At 49.0% G+C, this 27,321-nt stretch overlaps 2 protein-coding genes across 8 annotated transcripts in view; one reads left to right on the top strand and one right to left on the bottom strand.

Moving 5' to 3' along the window:
• The first annotated feature begins 2,806 nt into the window (after positions 1-2,806).
• Positions 2,807-8,233, top strand: RPL31 (ribosomal protein L31). Its single transcript, XM_002709919.5, has 5 exons — positions 2,807-3,167; positions 3,511-3,617; positions 6,867-6,992; positions 7,815-7,927; positions 8,184-8,233. Exons 2-5 carry the CDS (start codon positions 3,511-3,513, stop codon positions 8,213-8,215), a joined length of 378 nt encoding a protein of 125 aa, XP_002709965.1. The 5' UTR covers positions 2,807-3,167; the 3' UTR covers positions 8,216-8,233.
• Positions 8,234-8,874: 641 nt separating this feature from the next.
• The window catches only part of TBC1D8 (TBC1 domain family member 8), a 131,041-nt gene continuing 112,594 nt past the window's right edge, over positions 8,875-27,321 (bottom strand). For 6 of the 7 annotated variants that reach the window (XM_051835502.2, XM_051835506.2, XM_051835511.2 and 3 more), the window contains 8 exons: positions 26,294-26,423; positions 26,108-26,206; positions 25,533-25,601; positions 20,555-20,795; positions 19,960-20,025; positions 12,116-12,205; positions 11,762-11,859; positions 8,875-9,843 (listed from right to left, as the gene is read on the bottom strand). In XM_051835502.2, coding sequence (XP_051691462.2) covers positions 9,382-9,843; positions 11,762-11,859; positions 12,116-12,205; positions 19,960-20,025; positions 20,555-20,795; positions 25,533-25,601; positions 26,108-26,206; positions 26,294-26,423 — 1,255 coding nt within the window. In that variant the 3' untranslated portion in view covers positions 8,875-9,381. The remainder of the gene's footprint in view (positions 9,844-11,761; positions 11,860-12,115; positions 12,206-19,959; positions 20,026-20,554; positions 20,796-25,532; positions 25,602-26,107; positions 26,207-26,293; positions 26,424-27,321) is intronic. The other variant, XM_051835509.2, reaches the window with a different exon arrangement.

Raw genomic sequence — 27,321 nt, 5'->3', positions numbered from 1 at the left:
CTCTTTCTGTCCCTTGTTATACATCCATGCATATACATTCTTTTACTGGTAAACTTTTTTTTTTCCAGTTTCAAGACTTTTCAACATTTTCAAGGCATCCAAAGATTCTTGAAATCTTTGATTTTGAAATGTTTATTAGACTCAAATACATACATGAGAATTTCAGCAAATTTTCATGCTCAGCCACAACCAAGGACAATCAAAAACAGCAAAGGGAAAGGAAGTAAACAGTAAGCTGAGTGATGGCGTTAGGTTTTTGAATTGCAACGTGGGCATCAAGTTCCCAATCTTCAACATTAAAGCTTGTGCCAGAAAAACAATGGTTTACCGTAGAATGACAGCAAAATAGACAACCACAAGACAAAGTTCCTCGGAACGTCTCCACCTTGCTGGCACAGGTAGTCTGGAGAAAGCAAATGTTCTCCACCAAAGTCTTCATTCATAGCCCACAATGAAACTCACCCGGACTGGAATCTCAGGAGCCCTCGCTGCCAACACTTAGGTGTCAGCGATGTGGGTGGGCTGCGTGTATAAAAGTATCTGCCATGGTGATGGGGGGTCGCACCAGCAGCACCTGGGAGGTGTCAGCTAACCACTGCCATCCTGGCCCCGGTGCAGTTTTGCCATGCTGACGGGAGCATGCCCTGGCCCACTGTGTTTGAGAACCCCTTCCAAATACGTTGGCCCAGGGCTGCCAAGTTCCTTTCCTTGCTCCATCACCATAGCTCTCTGCTTCTGTAAAACAGCTCTTAGTTCCATGACTATGATCAGAGTGAGATGGCGTAAAAAGATACTACATAATTGCATCTGAAGGGAGTTCTACTGCTTGTGTAGTTGCACTGTTCCTGCAAAAAAAAAGGGGGGGGGGTAAGTCAAAGTATTTTGTGTAAACTAGGAATATTTTTAATGAACCAGAAAAGAGCCCCCTTGTAAAAAAGAAAAGCTATGGCCGGCGCGGCGTCTCACTAGACTAATCCTCCGCCTGCGGCGCTGGCACCCCAGGTTCTAGTCCTGGTTAGGGCGCTGGGTTCTGTCCTGGTTGCCCCTCTTCCAGGCCAGCTCTCTGCTGTGGCCAGGGAGGGCAGTGGAGAATAGCCCAGGTACTTGGGCCCTGCAGCTGCATGGGAGACCAGGAAGAAGCACCTGGCTCCTGGCTTCGGATCAGCGCAGCCCGCTGGCCGTGGTGGCCATTTTGGGGGTGAACCAACGGAAGGAAGACCTTTCTCTCTGTCTCTCTCTAACTCTGCCTGTCAAAAAAAAAAAAAAATAAGCTATGTGTAATGGATTATGTTTTAGCTTCACTTTATAAACTGAAAGGTTTAGAGAGCTGATTTTTCTGTAAAAGAATTTGCATTTTATTGGACTGTCAGAATCCTTCTAGGTGAAACGAGATTTTTTAATGAACCCAGCATTTTTGTTGTCCTAGAATTTTCTAGATGAAAGCCATTAAGCAAGGGTGGAGTATGCCATGCTGCTAATTTAATTTAGCTTTGCTCAAGTCTTACACATGTTTAGCATTTGTGTAATAGTTCTCTCAGCCCACATACATGGGAAGTTTAATCCTGCAGCTTTTGATTCATTAAATTCTGCTCATTAAAAAGCTCTTTTGCAGCTCTGTCCTATTTGCAGAAAAACCATGACCTTTCGGTTTGGAAAACTATGAAGTCTTGGCTCATGAGAAGGGACTGAATGTGAAGTCGGAGCCTGCTGAGTGCCAGCTATTGTAAACAATTAAAACGTATCTTCTGCCTCTAACCACAACTCAGATTCCTTAAATTGAGCTTAACTTTTCTGTTTCAACAGAGCGAATCTGCCAACTCGTAAGACAGTTCTAAGCTATGATACTTTGCGTTCTTGTGTAAGTTGTCTGGTGAAGTCTGAGCGGTACAAAATGGTTTCAGTTTGTCTCTTCAGTCTGGATAGGTGCAGCCTGCAGGTCTCAGCCATCAGTGTCACAGAAAAACATCATTGGGTCCTCCAGAGAAATGGCCGTGGGGGCTTCTCAGACGGACTCACAGGAACGTCACACCCAGTCACACAGCTATGACCCTGACGCCTTTGTAAACTACAATTCCCTTTTTTAATATCTCATGTTTTATTTTAAGCATGAACTTTTCTAAAGGAAGCTTGCCTAATTAACCATTGTTATTTTATTCTCAAATCTGCACTTCGCCAGCTGGAGTTTGCTCTTTTGTTTGGCTCCTTGAACACTGCCTGGAAGAAACCAGCTTTCAGATTTTCTCTTAGAAACTACAGGAGCAGGGCCCATTTTTATTTTTTTGTCTGCCCCAAAGCATGGAATCAACTACCCTTCATGGAGACCTGATTCTTTTAGTTTGAAGAAAAAAAAAATAAAGCAGTAGAGATTAAAATCCAAAAAAAATTTTTTTTAAAGCAGTCGAGATTGAAATCCAGATGCCCAGAGTGAGGATGAGGACCGTGCTGGGTCAAGTGCGGCTTCTGCTGCTGTCACTGGGCCTTTCTGGAGCTGGAAACATACAGTCAGGCACCGCGTACCCGTGTGCCAGGCAACCACAGACCACAGCTACAACGGCGCATGCCACACAGCCTAGTCCTAGCCTGCATCAGCTAGGGCTGTGTGTTTACACAGTGGCAAAGCGCCCAACAACACGTCTGCCAGAACCTAGCCCGTCCTCACGCGTCTTGTCACCGTGCTTCGTGTGAAGTCATGCGCGTTGATTTATCCAGTGTAACATATACTGCACAGCACGCTGCTTTTCTAATGCGATTGTTTGCCACTCTCTCCTAAGCTGGCATTTCACATAAAGTCATTTACAAACTGCAGGTTTTCATTTCAAAGACCCTGGGTTTCTGAGGCCAGCAGCAATGAATGAGTGAGTGAGAAAAACACAAGAGCCTCTTCGCCCCCTGGCCCTGCTCCCACCCCGCTGCAGGCCCGGGTTTGGACGCCCTCCGAAGACTCAGACAGCGGACGCAAATTCCCTCCATGCTCCCCAACCGAGAAGAGGAGCAGCTCGCCCCTCCCCTTGGCGCGCTCCCTTGACGTCACCTCTCTGCGCCTCCGCCCCTTCTCTACTCGGGCCCCTCCTCCTGCCGCCGGGCGACCCGGAAGTTGTACTTGCAGCCGGGGCTTTCTCTCTCCCACAATCCCTCGCGCTCTTCCTTTCCAGCTTGGGCCCTCCAAGGTGAGTATGGGTGGCTGTCTCCCAGCTTGAGAATCTGGGTCCATCCTTCCCGGGGATTGTGCTGACCGGGACGGTAGGGTCCTTCCTGACCCTGCGGTGGGCTCCGCGTTCCGGAAAGATGAGAATCCGCGCTGACTTTTAAGGGTTCCCCGGCGATGGGGAGGGCGAGTGGCCGGAGTTAGGGAACCTGAGACCCTCCGGGTTTCCGGGTCGGGAGCCTATGCGGGGCGCGGGTGTACTCGTCGCAGAATAGCCCGCGTGGCCTTGCCTGGGCTGCAGGGGCCGATCCCGGGAGGGTGGCTTTGCCCTGGGCTTGTCCGAGCTCCTTGTGGCCTCCGTTTAGATGGCTCCCGCGAAGAAGGGCGGCGAGAAGAAGAAGGGTCGTTCTGCCATCAACGAGGTGGTGACCCGCGAGTACACCATCAACATTCACAAGCGCATCCATGGCGTGTGAGTAGCCCCGCCGGGTGGTCTCGCAGGGAAGGGGGTCTGGATCGGAATCCGTGCTGGGTGGGCGCCGCGGCGTTGCAGGGGTAGCGCTGCGAGGTCGGTGAGGGGAGCCGTGCGGTGGAGTGACCCGAGTGTTGGGAGGAGTCGGTTTGGGGCAACTTGATGGGGACGGAAATGAGAACACTGTTGCGGCTAGTGCTTTGGTGTTCGCATGGAGCCGGGCGGGGACAGCCATCTGCAGGGCTTCTGGTTCTCGGGAAATGCACCCCTCTGCGGCGGGAGGTGCACCCTTCCGTGGGATTCCCGTTTCTGGTTCAATGACCCGCGCGGGGGTGAGAGTGCTGGGATACAGACGAGGACGTGGGAGCAGGCAGTGGGCGTTTGGGTTCCGGAAGTCCAGGCAGAGGGACGATGGCTGTGTGCCGGTCCCTGTTTCTCTGGGGTGTAGTGGTAGGTTCCTGGCCGCCGCTGCTGAGACCAGCTCTGTGCACACTGCTACTCTGTGTTGTAGCGGCAGCGTCTTAGCAGTGAAGTAGTTTAAGGCGGCAGTCTGGACAGAATTTTCTTGGACTTGACTGAGCGAGCTTTAATCCCAGGGCGAGTGATTTTGCCGGGGATTTAAGCGTGTGGCAGCATTCACCGGGGGTGGGCCTGGCTAGCGTCCCGGCCAAGCGTCAGCCCTGTCAGCCGAGGGGCACCGTGCACACCGTCTTATTTATGGTCTGGGTTGGCTATGAGGGCGGGGGTGTGAAGTTGCTCGTGAGTAACCCCCTCTTCGCCTTCCCATTTGGGGCATATCGGGCACCGTCCTGAGCTCTGCAGGTTCGGCAGAGCCACAGACCCTGCCTTCCCTGGCTGCTGAGGATGGGAGCAGGCAGACAGGGGTGTATCCTAGAAGTTAAAAAATGCCAACTAGACAGTGAGCAGAGGGTGAGAGAAGGGGTGGATGAGATTTTCAGGCACTTGGTACTTTGTTGGTCCTTGTCCCTCACCTTGTCAGCAGTAACTGACAGTCAATTGCTTCACCAAAAAACGGCTTTTTTTTTTTTTTCTTGTTTGTTTCCCTGAGATCCTGCAGTCGTGTTTGTCTTCCCACTGCACTTGCTGTTCCTCAGTCTCTTGTATCCCTCTGTTGTACTCTAGGACTGGGTCCCTTTTCTGGCTGTACTTGGTGTTAGCAACCACTCCTGGGCTTCAGCTACCAACTGCCATTTGATATCTTTTTTAAGTGTTGGTGTTGATTTATTTGAAAGGCTGAGTTGCAGACAAAAGGAGACACAGATAGGTCTTCCATCTGCCAGTTCCCTCCCTGAATGGCCGCAATGGCCAGAGCTGGGCCCATCTGGAGCCAGGAGCTTCTTCTGTTGTCTTCCCATGCAGGTGCAGGGGCCCACGCACTTGGGCCATTCTCTGCTGCCCTCTCAGGCCATCAGCAGGGAGATGGATCTGAGGTGGAGGAGCTGGGACTCAAACTGGCACCCATGTGGAATGCCTACGCCACAGCACCAGCCCTGTTGATTTTTATTTTAGTTTGAGGCAGTGGGAAAGGGCTCTCATCTGCTGGTTCACTCTGAGATGCTGCCAGGGCCAAAAGCTGGGAGCCAGGAACTTAGTCTAGGTCTCCGAATTGGGTGGCCCAAACTCAATTTCTTGAGCCAGGAATCCTGCTTCGCAGGGTCTACACTAGCAGGGAACTGAACCCAGGCATTCCTGTTAGGGACTAGAGGGGACCTAACACTGGGGCTGAGGCTCCCCCCACGTGGTGTTTCGCTGGTATCCAGGTGTGCTGATGTCTTGTCATCCCTTTCCCCCCAGCTCTCTCATGGAAGTGGTGGTAGTAGCAGCTCCCTGTTCCTGGTTCCCTGGCCTTTCCTCAAATATGGTCTATTCTCAGGTCGCTCACTGCGATCCCATATGAGCTGGGCCGCCTATTTGCTTGCTCTAAGGCAAATGCCTGTTAATGTTAAGTGCAAATCCATGCAGGTACCTGTTTCAGAGCGGCTGTTTCCCCCATGCCTGGAGCTTTTCTCATGGATAATTAATGGCTGCCTCCATTACCTTCAGGGCCTGCGCCTAGTGTTACCTTGGCCATTTGACTGAAGCTGGTGCTCCCCTTCTCAAATGCTTTTTCATTGGTTTGTCTGTTTTCAAGATTTATTTAATTATGTATTTGAAAGGGAGAATTAGAGGGAAATCTGCTGATTCATTCCCCAAATGGCTGCAACAGCTTGGGCTGGGCCAGGTCAAAGCCAGGTGCTTGGAACTCCATCAGGGTCTCCCAGGTGGGTGGCAGGGGCTCGGGTGTTTGGGGCATCTTCACTGCTTTCCCAGGTTCACTGGCAGGGAGCCGGATCAGACGTGAAGCAGCTGGAGTGCTCGCAGGGTGCCGCTGGCGCAGCGGGTGGGGGTGCAGTGCACCGCAGCACAGCACCAGCCCCTGGTTTCTCTGTGCTTGCTGACCATCTGGTGTGCCTGATGGGTCACAGGCTGAGTGCGAAGCGCTGGGGATTGTCTGTTGTGCTATTCTTTCTGGCACCTTGGATTCATAGATGGGTTAGGTATTCATAGAAAGTTGAGGAAGTATTTCATAGTCTTAACCAAAACCATAAGATTTAAATGATTTTCCTTATCTTGAAAAAGTTACTATCACCTGAATCAAGGTTTTGGATGTACGTAAGTTAACAGACATAACATGTTCCCGTGACGTTGCCTGGCATGTAGAGAGTTTACTGTTTTTGAAAGTCAGACTTAGGGAAAGAGATCTTCCATCTGTTGGTTCACTTCCCAAATGGCTGCAGCAGGCGTGGCTGAGCCAGGAGCCTCATCCCGGTCTCCCATGTGAATGCAGAGGCCCAAGCCTCTGGGCCATGTTCTGCTTTTTTCCCAGGTGCATTGGCAGGGAGCTGGATCAGAAGAGGAGCAGCTGGAACAAAAAGCATAGCCCATACAGGATGCTGTTGCTGCAGATGGCAGCTTAACCCATCTACACTACAGCATCGGCCCCTGCCTTCCTGTGTTTTCAGAAGAAATTTACATGCTGCTCTTTAGAGGATCAGTTCTTAAAGACATGTGACACCATCAAATTGCGTTTTTGATCTAGAACACTTAATAGCTTTGTCTCAGGTATTAAGACAATAATGCTGGACATTAACACTGGTGGAAAAAAGAATGTTTTCTGCCTAGTTTGAGGTTTAGTTTGTTGAAATGAGACATACTGTTACTCATGTACTTATGTTTTGAACATAACAGGGGCTTCAAGAAGCGTGCCCCTCGGGCACTCAAAGAGATCCGGAAGTTTGCCATGAAAGAGATGGGAACTCCAGATGTGCGCATTGACACCAGGCTCAACAAAGCTGTCTGGGCCAAAGGAATAAGGTACTGAAGTTACATGTTCATAGTTGACCTGTTTCAGTGACACCAGCTTCTCAAGTCCACATAATTTGTTTTTAGTACCACATGCATTAACTAAAGTACTCTAGATGTAGTATTTGCAGGGAAGCTTTTGAGCGTGACATTGACCCCGATGAAGAACCCAGCAGTAGGAGGGACAGGGAAGAACATGCACTTAAGTGATGGGAGCAAGGGGGTGGTTATGCTGTGAGGACATCACAGGATACCAGCTGGGGAAGACGGCTAAAGCCGTGGTGATGTGCAGACAGGGAGCCTCTGCACTGCCTGCATCCAGGTGTCCAGCCTTCGCTGGTTCATCTGAGAAGATCAAGAGAGCCCCGAGACCCAGCCACCTGGCCCTTAGGAATGTGGCAGGGGACTAGCCAGTAGAGCGCTCCAGTGCCTTCTTTGAGGTAACACTGGCAGTAAAAGGACACAAAGCCAAGTCACATTGCTGAGAGGTTGAGTGAAATAGTTTGAGGCAGGGTGTATGTAGTATGAAATTTATTTAACAGAAAATTCCCCAAGTGAGTGGTGGAGGCAGATACCAATCCATTTGGACCCACATTTGGGCTTAGGATTCCTTGGTTGGTTATCCATGGTGGCTACTTTAACCTGTCTCAACAGGCCTGTCTTGTGCTGGTAGCATTTTGTATCCACTGGGGGTATGGTTATTTTCCAGGGAAATGGTAAGTGGCCCCTTGGTCAGCCTGCAACAAAGGACAGAGCATCAGAAAGCAAGGATGGGCTGTGTGAATACAGCTGTTTATATTAGCCGCTGGCTGTACTGCTGTGTCTTTTTGCTAGGAATGTCCCATACCGCATCCGCGTGAGGTTGTCCAGAAAACGTAATGAGGATGAAGATTCCCCAAACAAGCTCTACACTTTGGTTACCTACGTACCTGTCACCACTTTCAAAAGTAAGTTTTACTCCATCCCACAAAAGCTGTTTGTAGGACAAGAAGTGTTTAGCTCTTTTAGTTAGCACAGCTATTCAGATACCTACTGTGCACCTATAATGCCTGGTAACTTTCCGGTAGGGACACAGGCATTAGTCATTGCTTTCTTTAATGCTGGTATGGGAAAATGATGAATGTAAAGTTGGTCTAGTAAAATCACGGAAAATGGTTTTGAGTGTCACATGTTGACTGGCTGTCCCTGTTTTTTCCTCCCCAGATCTACAGACAGTCAATGTGGATGAGAACTGATTAAAGTTGTAAAGCTGCCTTCGTGCCCTGGTGTTCCTTTTCTAGCTGCTACGTAATGTGTGTGTGTGTTCTCCCTGCAGCAGTCCCTGATTACGGGATCTCTTCCCATCCCCAACAGGGAGGATCTAGCAGGATTGGGGTGGAAAGAATGATTCCGTCTAAGGGTTTTTTTTCTGGAAGACATTTTCAATTGCCATAAGCCTCTCTCCACATTTTAATAAGCTTTAGTATAATCGATAGAACCTTAGATTTAGTGCGATAAACAGCAGTATGATCTTTGATCTGCCTAGGGCTGAATGAAGTATACTTGCCTTCTCAGGTGACTGGGTTAACCAGGTTATACTTAACAGACAGCTCATATTTTAGCACTTTGTAGTAACAATGAGTTGGTTAAAAATGTCTTACCCATGGAGCTGAGCTTAGAGGTCTAGGTTAAGATTATAAAAATCAGATCGATTCAGCATTTAATCAGGATGTCGCAGGAATTGTACTGCAGCAGTGCAGAACACCACTGATAGGACCTGCTGCTCTGAAGAGGTCCCATTTTGAAGGTTTTAATGGTGATGGTGCACACCTACCTGGATTCTGTCTCCAGCTTGCCCATTCAGTGGCATAGTCCACACCTTAAGACAGTAAGCAAGAGGTTGAAAGACCATCAATACAAAAAAAAATTCTTATTAAAAAACTTGGAGGCCAACATGGAAAGCATGGTTCGTACATTTTTTGAAGGACATACAAAGTGATAACAACCAAATATATTAAAATGGTTTCAATTACCAGCATTGAAACAAAATTAGTGCAAAAAAGCCAAATACAATTGCACAGATAAGTGGCTCTCATCTTAAAAGTGAATCTCATTCTGGACCTCCCAATCTCTTAAATGAAAAACGAGAGCCTGGGGTTTTCCATCTTGGTTGCTGGGACTAGTCTGACTCCTGGGTTCCATCAGAATAAAGTCACACTGGTAACCAGGAGAAGTGCCCATTTCAGCCACTCTGCTGTCAGGGAACGGAGTCACAGCGTCCAGGAAGCTGACAGTTGTCAGGCTGCTTGTCCACACCCAGCCCGTGGGACAGTGTGTTTCCGCACTGAATACCCAAGGGCCGGGCTGTGGTCTAGGCTTTGGTACAGCAGGCTCCAGTGTACTCCATGAAGGAACTGTCTTGCTACAGGTTACTCAGCTTGAATTCAGGCTGTGATTGGTGGCTCATTTCAAAAGCTTTCAGACTGTACTGATTGATCTTGGCATTTTCAAGTTTGGATTTAATGTCCAATGGCTTTTCAAAAAAGTTCACCAGTGACTGTTCTGTCAGAAGTGAGGCTAAGATGTGCTCAAGGGAGACAGTCCAGTCCCCTTCTGAGGCCTCAGGAAACGCCCTGGAGTCCTGGGGGTTCTTCCTGGCATCCATGTCGGCAAACACGGAGTCCTGCCCAGGAGAGGCGGCCCCGGCCCGCAGCTCCTCCCCACTCTCCTGGGAGCAGCTCCCGGAGCTGCTGCTTCGCTGGCCCACTTCCCCAATCTGCAGCAGCAGCGTAGTGACCGTGGCGATGGCTTGGTAGAGATTGTTTTCTTCCGGGTCTTCATGGAACATACTGTATAAAGTCTTACAGAACTGGATAAATTCTCTCTGGAATTAAAAACAAAAGTTAAGTAGCAACTTGAATGGATTTTAAAGTCTGAGAAAACTAGTATGTAGAAAGAAGCAGGAGTACTCTGCCTTTAGGAAACACTCCAGGTAGTTTCAGCACACCACTGTCTGTACTGGACCTTTAGAAATGTAGGCACAATATGTTGGAAATCTTTACTTAGTATAGAGGTGGTCTTCTGTATCTAAAGTTAATTGAAAATCAATCTTAGTGGAGAATGGGAGAGGGAGGACAGGAGAAGAATCAAGTTGTACTTACAAAATCTGTACTCATTAAATATAAGGCTTCTTTGTGTGTGCGTGTGCATGTGAAGAAATGTATGCACAGCCCATCCAGTAGGACAGTATGCTCCAACCCGGTAAGTCAGCTTGTAGAAGTGTCTCCCAAGAAACCAGAATCCCACAAGGGTTTTAAGGTTGCTTGATCAGAAAGTCAGGGAAAACATCAAGCTATATAAGATTACGGCAAACAGGATAAAATAGGAAGCTGCCTTGTTTTCCCACGTACACATTCCTAAAGAGGAGAATCCATGTAACATGAGATGCTTCAGTGAGATGCAGCTACACATCTACTCTAGGGGTAGAAAGATGGTGCAGTTACTGAGTATTCTGTAAACATCTGATTTTTTAAGTAAAGGAATGCAAGATGTTGGTGTGGCCCATTGTTGTTGGAAATAGAAATACTGACAGTATTAATGCTGAAGGGTATCAGGGGTCATCAGGGTACTAAGGGCTCATGACTACACAGGCTTCTCCGAGTGAGGGCGCAGGGCTGAGTGCAGGCTGTGTGCAGAGGAACGGGGTGTCGCAGCAGTGTTTAACAAGTTAATAAGGAATTTGAGTCCAGGCAGTGGCATGAGATGATGAAGCACGGTACACACCTAAAGGCCAGGCATTTGTCAGTGACCTGTCAACATTGCCCCAAAGTCAGAACTGGAGAGGAACATTCCCCGACTTCAAACTTGAAACCATAAAAAAAAATTTCCATCTAGGTGATGAAATTTGGCCAACTTTATCACATTCTTAACAGAATGAAAATCTGAAAGCATTTCTCAACTGTAGAATGAAATACTACCTCCCATAGGAGAGAGGTTTTGCAATCAAGGTGTGGGGCTGGTGTTGCCCACCAGGTTAAGCTACCACTTGAGTGCATTCAGTATCAGCCCCAGTTCAAGGTCAGCTGTGCTTCAGACGCAGCACCCTACTCATGTGCCTGATGGGCAGTCACGGTGGCCCATTGCCACCCTTGCGAGAGGCCTGAGTAGGGTTCCTGGCTTCTAGGTTCACCTTGACCCTGCCTGGGCTGTTGGAACCATTTGTGGTGTAAACCAGCGGATGGGTGATCTGTGTGTCTGCCTGTCACTCTGCCTTTCAAGTAGATGAATCTGAAAACAGTGAAAGGAATGGGCAACAGTATATGCTCAATTCCACTTGAGGGCTCAAAAGTGCACAGCACCAGAATGATCTATATAAGGAGTGTATGTAACTTAAAGTGTGCTTTTCTCAAACACTGAAAAGAACCCTTTGTAAATTAACAAAACACCACCATTCAGATGGCACTTGGGTGGCACAGAGGTTCTGGAGACATCAGAACCTCTGATGAGTTCGCTCACTCAAGGATACTAAATCCACAGTGGCCCCAAGTGCCTGTCACCCTCAGAGGACCTGGATGAGCTTGCTATGAAACCTCTTCAAGGATACTGCATGGGTAGAGCCTTCTGGTGCCAAGGGCTTTGAGTATCTGGATCATCTGAATTGATGGAGTTACATATCCCTCAGTTGGTTATCACAAAGTACTCAGCTGCAGGATGGCATTGTGGTGAAGGGGCCCAGAGTCCGGGCTTAGGAGGGCAAGCGGCTCGGGGTGAATTAGCCAATCGCACTGAAGGAAGGCCCATACCTGGCTCATTTTGGGCAGCTCCTTCTCAGTTTTATCCTTTTCTTTGGCTAAATCTTTAATCATCTGCTTCAGCTGTTTCTGATAGTCTGCTGCATCACCTTGAGACAAAGATAAACAAGAGTCTGTTGAGGTTCACTGAAAGCAGGGAGGAGGAGGGGAGGGGATTCCATGCATCAGAGAGACACGGGGTGGGCTGCAGTGGCTGGGGCCTACGAGAGGAAGGTACTTGACCACGCTCCCACCTGGAACGTTCACAAGGCAGCAGGCTCAATGACAGGGGGTGGGGTGGGGGGCAACCTTTGCCCCACTGCAGGGGTGTGCCCGGAGGAGACGGCAGGGAGAAGTGGTACTTGCCATTGGATTTCCCAAAAACCAGGGGTCTCGATGTTGACAGCAGCGGGTTCTTTAATGGTGACTGGCTGTCTCGGTCATTCTCAGTGAGTGCTTAAAAACAGACAGATTTAAATTCAAATTTTCTAACCCAGACTAACAGGAGCCTAGCGTTTCAGACAGGAAAGAGCTGAAGGCCACCACAGCATCCCAGGGCCTAGAAGCAGTCAGGAAAACTAAGGCCTCAGCTCCGCCTTTCCCCAGAGGCATGCGAGCCCATCCTAGTTCACAACACAGACCCGCGGAAGGACTCCGCTCTTGTGGACCTGCCAAAGTCTCCTTTTGTAAAATTAACTGTACTGACACAACAAACTATAAATACACTAACTCTGATGGCAGAATTGGCAATTATTTTCAACTTTCCAAATTATTTCTAAACTGAGAACATAGTTCTTACTTGCAATTTTTTTTTTTTTTTGAGAAAAGCTTTATTGAATTCCAAGCAGTATCACAGATTTCTTGAACCTTACTGAGAACTATCAGAACCTTCATACATTGGTGGAAATGTGAAACTGTTCAGCTGCTTTGCAAACAATTTGGCAATTCCTCAAAAAGCCATACACTAGGTTTACCATTTGACCTAGAAATCCCATGCTAGGGGCTGCTGCCTGCAGTGCTGGCATCCCACATGGGTGCCAGTTCAAGTCCCAACTGCTCCACTTCGATCCAGCTCTCTGCTGTGGCCTAGGAAAGTCCTTGGGCTCCTGCACCCATGTGGGAGACCTGGAGGAAGCTCCTAGTTCCGGCTGTTGCAGCCATTTGGGTAGTAAACTAGTGGATGGAAGACTTCTCTGTCTCATCTGTCTCTAACTCTTAAAAAAAATTTAAAAAAATAAAAATAAAAACCCACACTGTAGGTGTCTACCCAAGAAAATCTGTTCACAACAGGCATTTGGCCTAGCCATGAAGAAATCCATGTCCCATAAACCACAGAACCTGGAGTTGATAACCCACTCCTGACACCAGCTTTTTACTAATGCAGATCCTGGAAGGCAACAGGTTAGGCCCCAAGTGATTGAGTTCTTGTCACCCATGTGGGATGCCTGGATTGAGTTCCCCAATTCCTTGCTGGCATTTGGGGAGCGAACCAGTGGATGAGAGCTCTTGTCTCTCAAAATTTACGGACACCATGAAAAAATACATGTGGGTTCACAGAAAATCTTGTCCAAACATTCCTAACAGCATTGTTCCTAATAACCAACAAACCCAGTGGATGAACAAGCTATGGCACACTCCAACAGGATAGTAAACCATAAAAAGGAAGCAAGCAAGCTTCTTATCACACAGATACATCCTGAAAACCTGCTAGGTGAATGAAGTCAAACACAGAACAGCACATAGGTATCGACTCCAGAATGACAGGTGGCCTGGGCCGGGGCATCAGCGTTGGGGCAGTAAAGCCACTGCCTGCAATGCTGCCGTCCCGTGGATGCTGGTTGGTGTCCTGTCTTCTCCACTTCCAATCCAGCTCCTAATGGTTGAGAAAAGCACTGGAGGATGGCCCAAGTGTTTGGGCCCCTGACATCCACATGGAGACCCTGATGAAGGTGAATGTTGGCAGCCATCTGGGGAGTGAACCAGCAGCTACAAAGTTTCCCTCTGTAATTCTAGTTTTGAAATAAATCTTTTAAATAATATAAAATCCACAGTGCTGCCTACATGACTCTGAAGGTACAAGGAACACTGACCAGTGCATTTTAAAGGGGTGACTTACATGGTTTGTGAATTATAGCCCCCCAAAATTGTTAGGAATATGCCATTCATTGAAAATACATCAAATGCAAAATTCAGTTGTGATTCATCAAGCTTCCACAAGGTGGCACTCCAGCTTGGCTAAACTACTTTGTCCTGGGGACCTAGGTTCACAGGTTTTAGTACTGGGGGATGAGGGGCTTAGGAGGTGTTCACATCTTCTAATATTTAGGGTTTTTCCCTGCAACAAAAATAGCACTTTTTCTCCAACTCTACCCAAAACAAATTTATGCAGTGGCACACATAAGAATCCACTAGAGAAATTACTGATGAGGAAAATTACAAATACTGAGTGGCACCCAGGGCAGTCAGGATAGAAATACAACAGCTTGGTGCACCAACACAGAAACTGCGTGCACAAGTCACTCAACAAAACGCCCCCATAACCGATACCCACAAATCTGACGGGGGTGTAGATCAGCCATGGCTAACAATGAGACAGTGAGTGGGTGTTGGCCAAGTATGAACCATGTCCAGCACGGAGCCAGCAAAGCCAGCCAGTCCCAAGCAGAGCTGCCCAGCCTCGGCGTGACTGCTCACTGGAGGAGCTGCTACTTATTGGAAGAACTCACAAGGTTACCCACCTACGATCAAAACACAGGATACATCAGGGCAAGCAGTACTACATTAAAATACTATCTGTACCTATTCTTGAAATCTAGACATTTATCAACAATGACCTGAGTTTTACATTCTCGTGTATACAGTTCGTGATTCGAGACTGTAAATGCATTCAGAGGCATTTTCTGTTCAAGCCTCCATTGTGTCTCAAAGTGCGGCACAAAGCCTTTACGTCTGGTTATCGCAAACTCCCCATCTCAGGACATGGTGCTCAGTGTCACCACTTCAACAGATCCCACCAGCAGGTTAAGTTGCTGTGGATCCACAGACCATGAGTCAGTATGCAGAGTTTTCGTTTCTGTTCGTCATTACTTCTGTTGTCTTCATCACTTTACTTGAAATCAGAGAGGGGAAGGGACAAAGAGACATCCAGAGGTCTTCCACCTGCTGGTTCACTACCCAGATGGCCACAATCGCCAGGGCTGGGCCAGGCCAAAGCCAGGAGCTTCACTGAGGTCTCCCACATGGGTGGCAGGGACCCAAGTCCTTGGGCCATCTGCTGCTGCTTTCCCAGGCACATAAGCAGGGAGCTAGCTCCGAAGCTGAGCAGCTGGTACTCGAACCAGTGCCCATACAAGACGCTGTCATCATAGGTAGCAGCTTTACCTGCCATGCCACAATGCCAACCCCATATCTTCATCACTTTAACGCAATGCCTATGGAGGGAGGCAGCCAGGTCCACTGGAAGTGCCTATCTCCAGTAGAGAAATACAGGCACTGTGTTGAACGTTTTGGCCTTCAGATGCAATTGAAGACTCTACAGTCCTCAAAATGCCATTCACCATGTTCACCTCTTGCAAAACCAATGCACTGCCCTCTTCCAGCCCTCCACGGTGATAAGGATCAACCAGATCATAGCAGCAAGGACTTGCATCTGGATTCATCAGGAGTTCAGGTGCAGCCAAGTCACTCATAGGAAAACCAAGGGAGGCATGGGACTTGCTTCTCGGCTATCTGCCATGAGAAATGTGAGCTAGAACCACTGCTGGAGGCACCGGTCAGCGATCCAGTTTTTTATGGCTTCTTGGCAATGTGGATAATATCAGGGTTCGTCTTCAGCCTTTCACTGAAATGAGTTCATTCTTTTAATTTCACAGAAAACTTTTTAAGTCTGTTTATCTTCTATACTTCGTATTTTTCAAAATCCTTAGTGGCACTTTTCAGCTCAAGATAATCCAAAGCTTTGGACTTTTAAATGCTAATTCTTTGAAAGAGACTGTCACTGTTGGGGAGGAAACCTGCGCACGAGAAGATGGAAGCTGAAGGCGTGCCCCTCCACTTGATGGACAGCCCTTTCCAGGCACTGCCTAGCATCGGAATGGCTCAGCTGCTCCCCGCCCCCACTCAACTTCAACAAGCTCCTCCCTGTCCTTCACGGACAAACCTAACACTGTTCGTCCAGGCAACACTTTCCCATAGTGACCATCTCCAAGTAACAAAGCTTCCCCTCATTCACACAGACATTGCTGTAGCCATCTGTAACTATGCTAAGACTCAAATCATAACACTGGCTAAACATCATTAATGAAGCACTTGTAGCCTCTTTTCCCAAGCTGAAATTTTGCTTTGAATGCTTCATCATTATATATTAATCTAACTGCCAATGTTCATTCAGGTTCGGCATTTTAAGTCTTCTTAAGCCGGTCATTATCCTTCATCAGACTGCAGGCTGGAATCATGCAGGAGATCTTTCCTTTTAATTCAACTTCTTGACAACACCCTTGGCCCAGCAGGTACACTGGGTTACACTAAGGGCTCGGGAGGCAACCTGTGCCTATGCATCTTCACAAGACACCGCAGCAGCTCCAGTTTTACGGGATTCAACATGAAGAACGCCACTCTAAGTGGACCCAGACCACCAGGCGATCATTTTTGGAGAGCTGCCCTGCACGCCTGTACGCCACGTATTCCCTGGCCCTCAGCATTTCCAGCAGGAACGGTGAGGTGAGGCATCACAACAGCCCCGCGGAGTACACACACACATGCACACACACACAGCCTCTGGCCATCCCGTGTGAGAGTGAGAGTGTGTGTGTGTGTGTTCTCTGGCCATATCCAATATCATTCTGTTCTGATGGAAAAAAAATGCTCTTCCTGAAGTTGTGTTCTAGAAGTCAATCAGCATAATTAACTGAGCAAAACGACTACTATCTGTAGATCTGTCAGCCTCACCCAACACTCTTGATTTCATCATCCAGACACCGTTTCTCCGTCAGCAGGCATGGTGTGACATTCTATTTCACTCCCAGCTCCTGCGCTGGACAGCGTCGCACTCCCCGCAGAGCCAGAGAGGCGAGCTCCCCTGGAACTGTGCAAAGCCTCTGGTTCAGAGACCTCTGTAACCAAGCTCACAAAGGAGCTTTGTAGCCCACGCCGCTCTGGCAGACTGCCAAGCTCTCTGCTCCAGTGGGCATTTCTGGCAAGGTGCACGTGTGCTACTGGGTCCCAATGCCGGCTCCGTAGGCAAGCAGACTTTTGTTTCCATTTTTATTTTTTAAAGATTTATCTGTTTATTGGAAAGGCAGAGTTAGAGAGAAATGGAGACAGAGATCTTCAATCCGCTGGTTCACTCCCCAAATGGCCACAATGGCCAGGGCTGGGTCAGGCTGAAGCCAGGAGCTTTTTCCAGGTCTCCCACTAGGTGCAGGGGCCCAAGCCTTTAGAGTCATCCTCTGCTGCTTTCCCAGTCACATTAGCAGGGAGCAGGATGGGAAGTGGAGCTGCTGAGTCTTGAACCAGTGTTTATATGGAATGTCACTGTTGCCGGCCACATCTTAACTTACTGTGCCACAACACTGGCCTCTGTCACACCTTTTAAAAGTTATTATGAAAAGTGAATATTGGAGCTGGTGCTGTAGCATAGTGGGTAAAGCCATTACCTGCTCCACTTCCACTCTCTCTCTCCCTCTTTAACTCTGCCTTCCAGATAAATTTTTTAGTTTTTTTTATTTTTATATTTATTTTTATTTTTTTTTTTGACAGGCAGAATGGACAGTGAGAGAGAGAGAGAGAGAGAAAGGTCTTCCTTTTTGCCGTTGGTTCACCCTCCAATGGCCGCCGCGGCCAGCGCGCTGTGGCTGGTGCACCGCACTGATCCAGCCAGGTACTTATCCTGGTCTCCCATGGGGTGCAGGGCCCAAGCACTTGGGCCATCCTCCACTGCACTCCCTGGCCACAGCAGAGAGCTGGCCTGGAAGAGGGGCAACCGGGACAGAATCCAGCACCCTGACCGGGACTAGAACCCGGTGTGCTGGTGCTGCAAGGCGGAGGATTAGCCTAGTGAGCCGCGGCACCAGCCTGCCTTTCAGATAAATTTTTTTAAAAACTAAGTGTTTACTGGGGCTGGCCCTGTGGTGTAGCAGATAAAGCCGCTGCCTGCAGTCAGTGCTGGCATCCCATATGGGCACAGGTTCGTGTCCCGGCTGCTCCTCTTCCAATCCAGCTCTCTTGCTATGGCCTGGGAAAGCAGTAGAAAATGGTCCAAGTCCTTGGGCCCCTGCACCATGTGGGAGACCTAGAAGAAGCTCCTGGCTTCTGATGAGCACAGCTCCAGCCATTGAGGCCATCTGGGGAGTGAACCAGTGGATGGAAGACCTCTCTTTCTCTCTCTGCCTCTCCTTCTCTGTAACTCTGCCTTTCAAATAAAAAAAATAAAATAAAATCTTTTTTTAAAAAAGTAAATGTTTACTAAAATTAAATGGATTGAGTCTTCGTGGCCTGAGGAAAATGATATTCTTCAATAGCGGTTTTAGATTATCAGCATCAAAAATTCAAATATTAAACATATAAAATCTAGTTTTTACTTAAAAATCTAAACTTTGTGTTGTACACAACAATCATTTTTGGTTTTGAAAAACTGATTTTCTGAATCCATGAAGGCCTACAGATGCTTTTAATACACAGAATGCAATTAAATTGCTCATAGAAATAAACCTGCCAGGGCCAGCTTTGTGGTGCAACAAGCAAAGCCATCGCCTGTGACGCTGGCATCCCATGTGGCTACCGGTTCGTGTCCCAGCTGCTCCACTTCAATCCAGCTCCCTGCTAATGGCCTGGGAAAGCAGAAGACGGTCCAAGTGATTGGGTCCCTGTACCCATGTGGGAGACCCAGATTAAGCTCCTGACCTTGGCCGCCTGGCCCAGCACTGGCCATTGCAGCCATCTGGGGAGTGAACCAGTGGATGGACGATCTTTGTGTCTCTCCCACTCTAATTCTGACTTTCAAAATAAATAAATCTTTAAGAAAAAAGCCTGCAATTTAAAAACAAATAAGTAATTCACCTTGAAGCCAGATGAAAAATGTTTAAAATAATTCAAGACAGGAAATTTAAGTATGTCAAGGTAGAAATTCTATTGGTAGCATCTTGTGCAACTTTTAATTTTAAAACAATTTTAGTTTTATAGAAAAGTTTAAGAATCAAAATAAAAAATCATTCGTGTGTTTTAGAATACCAGGTACACTTTTTAATGCTAATGCTGAGGATAAAGGAACAATGTATGCAAGTCTTATATGTTAGTAGTAAAACATCTGTGAAAAAGAGAACAAGTTCAACTTTAAAAAAAAAAATACCACTCATAAGGAATTCACATAAAAGGCAGAGACTGGCGCTGGTGCCAATGTGTGCTAAAGCACTGGCAGGTCCTTGGGTAGGTCAAGGAGAGGGCCGTGTGTGGCCAGGACAGAACGTTCTCTGGGGATGACAGATCCACGGTGTCCTGTGCCCATCCAGGAAGCCCACAAACAATGCCCGTGTGCCTGTTCCACTTCTATGATGCCTACAAGAGTCAAAGCCACCAGGACCTCCTGAACCTGGCGGCCTCCTCCAGCCTAGCGTCACGGCCCAAGCAAGGTCCTCCAGCCCAGTGTCATGGCCCAGGGCTCTGGACGCCTCTGGGATTTCTGATTCCTCTCAAGTCTAAAGATCCAAGGAACACATTAAGGCTTCCTTGTTCTTGTCCCTGTTCATGCCAAGCCTGACTTCACAGGTTTCACAATAGCTTCCTTTGTTTGTAGTTACCACCACTTAAGTCTGAAAGACGTGTCTTATGTGCTGACAAAAAAAAAAAAAAAAAAAGAAGCGACCCCTCTAAAATACCAGCCCTAAGTAGCTAGCCCTGTGTAACCAGTGTCTGGCTCCCCCGCGTGTCCCCCAGGCCAGCGTCACTCACTGCAGCCCCCAGACCCAGCGAGCCAGCGATCCGAGCAGGAACCTGCTGTGACAAGCCCTCTGGGGTACCTGAGGGACTCCACATGTAAGAATCCCTACCCCCGGCCAAGCAGGACCCTGCTGAGAAGCTGCCGTCCGAAACCCCCAACCACAGACACCTGCTGCCTCAGTCCAAATGGAGCTGAAAAAGAAGTGCGGTGTTGTGCACAGAGCTGGTGTGTGTCAGGCAGAGCACACAGCCTGGTGGTTCTAGGTGGACCTTCTTACCTGGAGGGATATGGAGTCTATACAACAGTTTAATTTTCTCATTCATTTCCCCGTTATACATAACATCTGCAAACAAACAAACAGAGCTTGAGTGGACGCACATGGCTCAGGTCCCTTTGTCATGACGTGCCCTCACTGGGGGACACAGAACTCTATGTTGTCACTACTTCCCACCCAACCCCTTCCACCCCGGACATGCAGCATGCGAGAAAGAAAACCGATAAAGGTGTTGACCGATGACTGAGCCACAAGGTAACCTCATGAATGCCGTCTGGCCCCATAGCTTTTTGGCAAGATTTTAATTTTAGGCACCAAACTAGGGATGTGGCTCCCAACCAGCCATTGCCACACCTTGGTGGTGTCAAGAACCCAATCAAGGGCCTTGTATATTGGCAGCCTGGTCACTTCCCAAGCACTGGAGCCAGCACTGGAGTGGTCCCAAGAGGAGCTTGCAGAGTAAAATCTACAAACAACAGAATCGAGTCAGGCCGGTGGCAAGGTCATTTCACTGAGTGCCCACTCCCATGGTCCCCTCTGCCTTCTGTCCAGTCACCCCCCAAAATCAAGTCACTGCCACGAAGGCCGATGGTCCTACCTAGACAGCTCACAAACGCTTTGAACTCGATGAGCTGGTCCACGTTGTCATCCAGCAGCCTGAACGTCCTTTCGGCGAGGATCTCCGTGTGGGCCCCGCAGGTCCACGGTGAGACCAGCTGGAAGAGGTGTGCAAACTGCCGGGCGTCGATGCGGTACTGTTCCACGTAGGGCCTGCTGGGGTCATGGCGCAGGGCCGCAGGCCTCGGCTGCTCCCAGTAACACCTCATCATGTGTTCTCTCTTAACACAAGACAGGGAGAGAGGCGTGAGACGGCGGTGCCTGGGGGTCTGCAGCCCAGGCCAGCATGGCCCCCTCTCCTGGGCTGCTTAGCTCACAGATCCCTGCTTATTGAATAAGCTGTCTTGTGACACAAACAGGTAAGTGTTAGCTGACTCATGGTCTCACCACTGTCACCAGACACATAGAAGTGTCCCCTTGGCTCCCTACCGTGGGCTTTGACATTTTTTGTCTAATTAAGTTTTTGTTTTCTTATTGCAGTAAAATACTATTTTTACTCAGATATACTTGCACTTAAAATCGTATTGTTTCAAACAGAAAGGACAAGTCGGCAGGACACAGAAAGCGCCCATGACACTGCTCACCTGTAGGGAGAGAAACGGGTGGCAGGGGACCCAAAGTTGGAGCGAGATGTTTTACTGCATTTGTTTATGCTTGACAGTTGAAACCTTAGTACATGAATAATTTCAAAAATCAGGAGAAAAAACAAAGGCACGTTGAAGTCTTGGGAACAGGATGAAAGCTACAGCACCGGTGGCGCCCTAACGGACAGGGCGGCCTCTTCAGAGTGCATCACTGATATCATACAAATCTTCTCTTTGGACGTCTCAGTTCACAAAGGTCCACAGTGGTTATCAGTGAGTGCAGGGTTCTTTACAATTTTAATGTCCTCCTCTGTCTCCAAGGCTGGGACAGAAATAAGTATGGATACTATAGCATGCAAGCTAAAATGGCCACTTATGATTTTACTATCGTAGTCACTGCAGCCACATTCTTTAAATAGTCACTGCAAAATCATAAAAAGTAACACACAAACTTTTGTGTGTAAAGCAAAGGTCAAATTCTCATTTCTAAAAAACCAAGCTGGGGCTGGCACTGTGGCATAGTGGGTAAAGCTGCCTCCTGCAGTGCCAGCATCCCATATGGGCGCCAATTCAAGTCCCAGCTGCTCCACTTTCAATCCAGTTCTCTGCTATGGCCTGGAAAACAGTGGAAGATGGCCCAAGTCCCACATGGGAGACCCAGAAGACGCTCCTGGCTTCGGATCGGTGCAGTTCCGGCCGTTGCGGCCAACTGGGAAGCGAACCAGCAGATGGAAGACCTCTCTCTCTCACTCTCTCTCCCTGCCTCTCTTTCTCTCTGTGTAACTCTGACTTTCAAATAATTAAATCTTTTTTTTTTTAAAAAGTCAGTCAATTTCCATGTGCATGTGTGTATAATCACACTAGAGGCCGCTACAGTGCTGAACAAAGAAAACGGTTATCAAGTAATAGCCAAGGATAGTACACAACTAATCCACACAGAACCCCTCAGGAAGACAAACCCATATAAAAACAGTCAATGACATCAACAGGTGATCTAAAGAAGTATAAATTTAGGAAATGGCACTCAACCTCATTAATGAGTAAATAAGTTTAAGTTCAAATGAACCTAATTTCCTGCCGGATTTTAAAGACCCACAATTATCAAATGCTGGGTGGGAATGGCGTGTGTGGAGATGAGCCCTCTTAGGCATCATCTCAGTGAAGCTGTCGTTTGAAAAGTCAAAAATATTTCAGCAGTGCAGAAATGTGTGTTGTACCACCCCACGTCCCAGCAGCTCCACCTTCAAGGGACCCATTCTACAGGAACAGCAGCACTGGCGACCAGATAAATACAAGAGGTACTTATAAAATAGCAAAAACTAGGGCGGGCACTGCGGGGCAGCTGGTTAAGCCACTGCCATTAGGGAAGCCGGCATCCCATATCCAGAGTGCTGGGTTCGAGTCCAGCAATGGCTCAAGGACTGAGTTCCCATTACCCGTTGAAGTTCCTGGCTCCTGGCTTCAGCCAGACCCGGCCCTGGCTGCTGTGGCCATTTGGGGAATGGAACCAGCAAGGTGGAAAACCTCTATTTCTCCTTCTGTCACTTTCAAATAAAGAAATAAATTTTAAAAATGAAATGGCAAAATGAGACACAAACGTCCCTCAGTAGGGGAATGGTTCAGTCAGCCGTGGTTCAGCCCTGCAATGGAATTGTGCATTCGTTACAGAATGAGGAAAGATCTGTAGATACTCATCTAGGAAAAAGTGTACAACGTACGGCATCTGAGAAACAACGGCAGGCCGCTGTGTAGGGTACGGTCACGCGTCCACATGTGTGTGCACTTAGTGCACGTGTGGAGCTACAGAAATACACAGCCAGCAGGTTAGATACGCACCACACTCTTAGTCATGACCTGCTCAAGACTACATCATGGCGGAACCAAGGCGCGGCCCTTTCATTTCCTGCTGAGAAGTCCTCTTTAATGCTGACAGTAGGTATCATTTTGTGTTTCAATTAGACTTTGTAAACCAAAGTCTTCCTCAAAACACAGGAGATAGCCAAATGACATTAAAGAAACCAGATGACCCGTAGGGCACAACGACCCAGCAATGGTGGATGTGTTCAGCTGATGGCTACCGAGGGAACACACAGATGTTGTTTAGGGTCCTGACCATCTCCACAAGTGGCTTACGACTCCGGGTCTCTATTGACTTCCTTCACGTCCCACTTGGGTGTGACTAGTGAGGCCATTCTCAAAGTGAGAGAAAAGGAGACATCCCAACTCTGCATTCATGAGAACTAAGGCTGGCTCTCAACCAAAGGACTTCTACAGGAGTCGCGTCTGAGCCAATGGTCGCTTGTTGCTATACAGAGAGGTTGTGCCCGGGCGCGCCAGGCTGGGCAGAGCCTGGCAGGCTTTTATGAAGCAGTGCAAGGGTTATTCCCGTGAGGGCCTTTCTCTTGAGAAGATGAAATTCCAACTGCGGAGATGAGAGGTGCGTGCAGAATTTAACTACAGCACGTTATACCCCATAGGACTTAGGCAAGTTCTCCCCTATCACCACGTGCGAACTCAAACTATCAAAGCCCTGCAAACTCATGGCAGGTCGGGGGCTAGGGGGAGGAAGAAGGCTCTGAAAGGGATGTCGGGTGGGGCATGAGGCCAACCCTGGGCCCACAGGGAGGTCAGGGGCAGGAGGATCCTCATGGGGATGTCTCAGGTCATAGGAGGGAACCAGACACCTTGGTCAGGGTGTTTTTTGGTTTTTGGTTTTTGTTTTTGTTTTTTTACAGGCAGAGTTAGACATTGAGAGAGAGAGACAGAGAGACAGAGAGAAAGGTCTTCCTTCCGTTGGTTCACCCCCCAAATGGCCGCTACGGCCAGCACTGCACTGATCTGAAGCCAGGAGTCAGGTGCTTCCTCCTGGTCTCCCATGCAGGTGCAGGGCCCAAGTACTTGGGCCATCCTCCACTGCACTCCCGGGCCACAGCAGAGAGCTGGACTGGAAGAGGGGAAACCAGGACAGAATCCGGCGCCCCAACTGGGACTAGAACCTGGGGTACCAGCACCGCAGGCGGAGGATTAGCCTAGTGAGCTGCAGCGCCGGCCCAGGGTGCAGTTTTGACTTGGAAGTGCATTTTGGAGATTAGCTCATACTTTTATAGGTTTTTAGTTTCTACTTGTAGTTAGCCCTATATAAAGGAGAAACTTATAGGGGCAATGACAAGGACGAAAACAAATTTCACTAAGCACCAGCCACAACCCTCATCTCTAACGGGAAAGACAAGCAGGCTTCTCAATGCTCTTTCCTAGCAAAGATAAACAATGTGGGCAGTGCATAATGCAATTTTTATTTAAGTCATCCTCTCAATCACATCAGTTCAGGTTTGTGTTGTCTCCCATTCTCTCCAATTCAGAAGTTACCCCTAAGACAAACAAAAGTCTTTTTCAGCTTCTATGGAAAAAAAAAAAAAAAACACCTTGAGCCAACTTCATGTTTCTGACATCCCCTGTTTTTCCTCCTTGAAAGCCCAGGAGAGGTCATGGGGTTTGGACACCAGGCAACCTTTGCCCTTGTACTTTGCATTCGTGCCACAAAGGAAGCCATCAAGCTGGCAAACAGGAGGTGCTTACGAGACGGGGCGGTGGTGGGGGAGCTGCTGGTTCTCACCACACATCCTGCTCGTTAGCAATGAGAACTGCCAGGAACTCACTAACTCTCCCTCTGCCAGGGTAGCAAGGATGCATCCCTGGTCTCTCTTCCTCTCTCATTTTCATTTACTGTTTCAGGCAAGACAATTTCTAGCAAGGTGCCTGATGACATAATTTGCAGGGTGATTTAAGTTACAAAACATAGGACTTCACCTAAATGTCTCAATATTAGAAATCTAGTACTACATGAAACATTACTGATAAGATTATAATGCCATTCAAAAATAGTTAAGACCGTGTGGTAACATGTCAAAACGTTGACAATAGTTACACCAAGGGAAACCAGGCCAAACAAGCATCAGTCTCTGTAGATCGCTATTGTCAGGTGGGATCACAATTAATTAAAAGGCACATCAGATGTGGATTCCAACAAGCACCAGTGCTTCACCCACTCTGGACTAGGAACCGAGCCTTGCTTATCAGGGCCGAGCACAACAGGCAAGAACGGATCCCAGCGCCAAAGCCCTCACCCCAGTGCGGCTCCTGCAGTGCCGGGGCGGCAGGGGTGGCACCTGGGCCCTCCCTCCCGGAAGCTACCCTGGGAGCTGGCTTCCAGGGAAGACCACCACCATCCCAGAGCTCTGATGGGATGGAGGGGAGGTGCTTCTGGGGGGAAACAAGTCAGCGAGGATACCAGAGCAGCAGGTGGGGCACCCCAGCCCCTGCTGCAGTAGAATAGACATGGGCCTGGAACTCCCTCTCCTTCCCAGAGCCACTCACCTTGAATAAGTCATAGAGCTGCTCTAGGTCTTCGGGAAGAATCGAGACTTCTGGGATGACAACGCGGAGCTTAAGCAGAGCAGAAACAGTGAGGGAGCGACTCTAAGGCTGCACACTTGGGGGGTCAGGGGTGGGGGAGGCTCCCCTCCTAGTGGGGGACAGGAGGAGAGGCCCAGGCTGGCTTCCCTTTAGCAATGGCTCCCGTTCCTTTCAGACACCAAGATGCTCCACGGCACCGGCACCTTTCTCAGGTGTCTCTCCTCCCCTCTTTCCAAGTCACCTCCCGCGAACAAACACGGAAGCTCCAACGGGAGCCACGAGGCTGGCAGAGACAGAGCCCAGGCAGCTGCGGGCCACCCGCACCAGGCACTGCACACCCTCGTCTCAATCCTTTATGGTGGCCGAGAACAGCCCAATTTTACAACCAGGGAGGCTCACAGTCCAACTCCAAAATCCCGTGCCCATTTCTGCAGGAAGTCACCTTTTATGACGTTAATCCAGTGCCCAAAGAAATAAGAACCAAAAAAAGAAAGCCTGGCACTCCCACGTCCCAGGTCCCGGGGCAGCCCGCTCACCATGTTCTGCTTCGTGGTGTCCTCGTGGCCTTGCAGGACCCTGATCCTGTGCTTGCACCGCAGGTGCTCGATCTGCCCCACGGACTGGTCTCCAAACTTCTGCAGGGAGACACGGGACGGCTCAGTGAAGCGGGGGTCCTCTCTCCTTGCCCACCCCCCAGCCGCACTTCCCGGGAGGCCGGTTACCTCATAGGAGTCCCGGAGGAGGTCGGCAATGTCAGTTACGGGGTAGGGCTCCTGGTCATCAGAGAAAAAGGCGTGGTGGCTGCCAGCCGGGGCTCCGGGGCTGTCCTCATTCTTGACGTGATCTAGAAACCTGAGCATAGCCCCCGGTTAAAAGCCCAGGCCGAGGGGCCAGTGCTGTGCTGTAGTGGGTAAAGCCACCGCCTAGAGAGCCAGCATCCCATATGGGTGCCGGTTCGAGTCCCGGCTGCTCCACTTCCGATCCAGCTCTCTGCTGTGGCCTGGGAAAACAGTGGAAGATGGCCCAAGTCCTTGGGCCCCTGCAGCTGCATGGGAGACCTGGAGGAAGCTCCTAGCTCCAGATCGGTGCAGCTCTGGCCACTATGGCCATCTGGGGTGTGAACCAATGGATGGAAGACCTCTCTATCTTTGCCTCTCTGTAGCTGTGCCTTCCAAATAAATAAATCTTTTTAAAAAAAAAAAGTCTAGGCCAACCCTCAACTGGGCACCACCCAGCGCCCGCAGCACTGGGGCACCCGGTGTTCTGGCTTATTGTAAACACCAGCACCTGGGAAGGAGGCAAGGAGTAAAGGGGAGACACCATAAGGCCAGGCCTGGCCAGCCGGGCTCTCCCGGCAGCTTTTTGGGGCCTGAGGTTCCAATGAAGAGAATGCAAACTTCTGCGCATCTCATTTGAAGCTTCCACAATATTCTCCAAGGCAGCCGCCTCTTTAGTGTCATTGGACTTGCCCCTGCCTGCCCAAGAGCCAAGTTCTAGGGTTCATCCCACCACCACGTTCCTTTCACTGCAGGGCAGCAGCCCAGGCCCCTCCCACCGTTGGGGGTCCGAAACCTCCTGACGCCCACGTGTCCTGGGGTTCCCAGCCCCGCCAAGGCCACTGTGAGTCTAGACAGACTCAGGCCACTTCACTCTTCTTTTTTTTTTTTTTGGACGGGCAGAGTGGACAGTGAGAGAGACAGAGAGAAAGGTCTTCCTTTGCCGTTGGTTCACCCTCCAATGGCCGCCACGG

The sequence above is a fragment of the Oryctolagus cuniculus genome, chromosome 2 (assembly GCF_964237555.1).
Source record: "Oryctolagus cuniculus chromosome 2, mOryCun1.1, whole genome shotgun sequence".
Classification (NCBI taxonomy): domain Eukaryota; kingdom Metazoa; phylum Chordata; class Mammalia; order Lagomorpha; family Leporidae; genus Oryctolagus; species Oryctolagus cuniculus.
The sequence above is the reverse complement of the archived record's forward strand: the minus strand, read 5'-3'. Positions and strand labels throughout refer to the sequence as shown.

Coding starts and splice junctions, on each gene's coding strand:
- RPL31 (XM_002709919.5), top strand. CDS start 3,511: ATGGCTCCCGCGAAGAAGGGCGGCGAGAAGAAGAAGGGTCGTTCTGCC. Junction 6,993..7,814: donor GTCTGGGCCAAAGGAATAAG/GTACTGAAGTTA, acceptor TCTTTTTGCTAG/GAATGTCCCATACCGCATCC. Junction 7,928..8,183: donor ACCTGTCACCACTTTCAAAA/GTAAGTTTTACT, acceptor TTTCCTCCCCAG/ATCTACAGACAGTCAATGTG.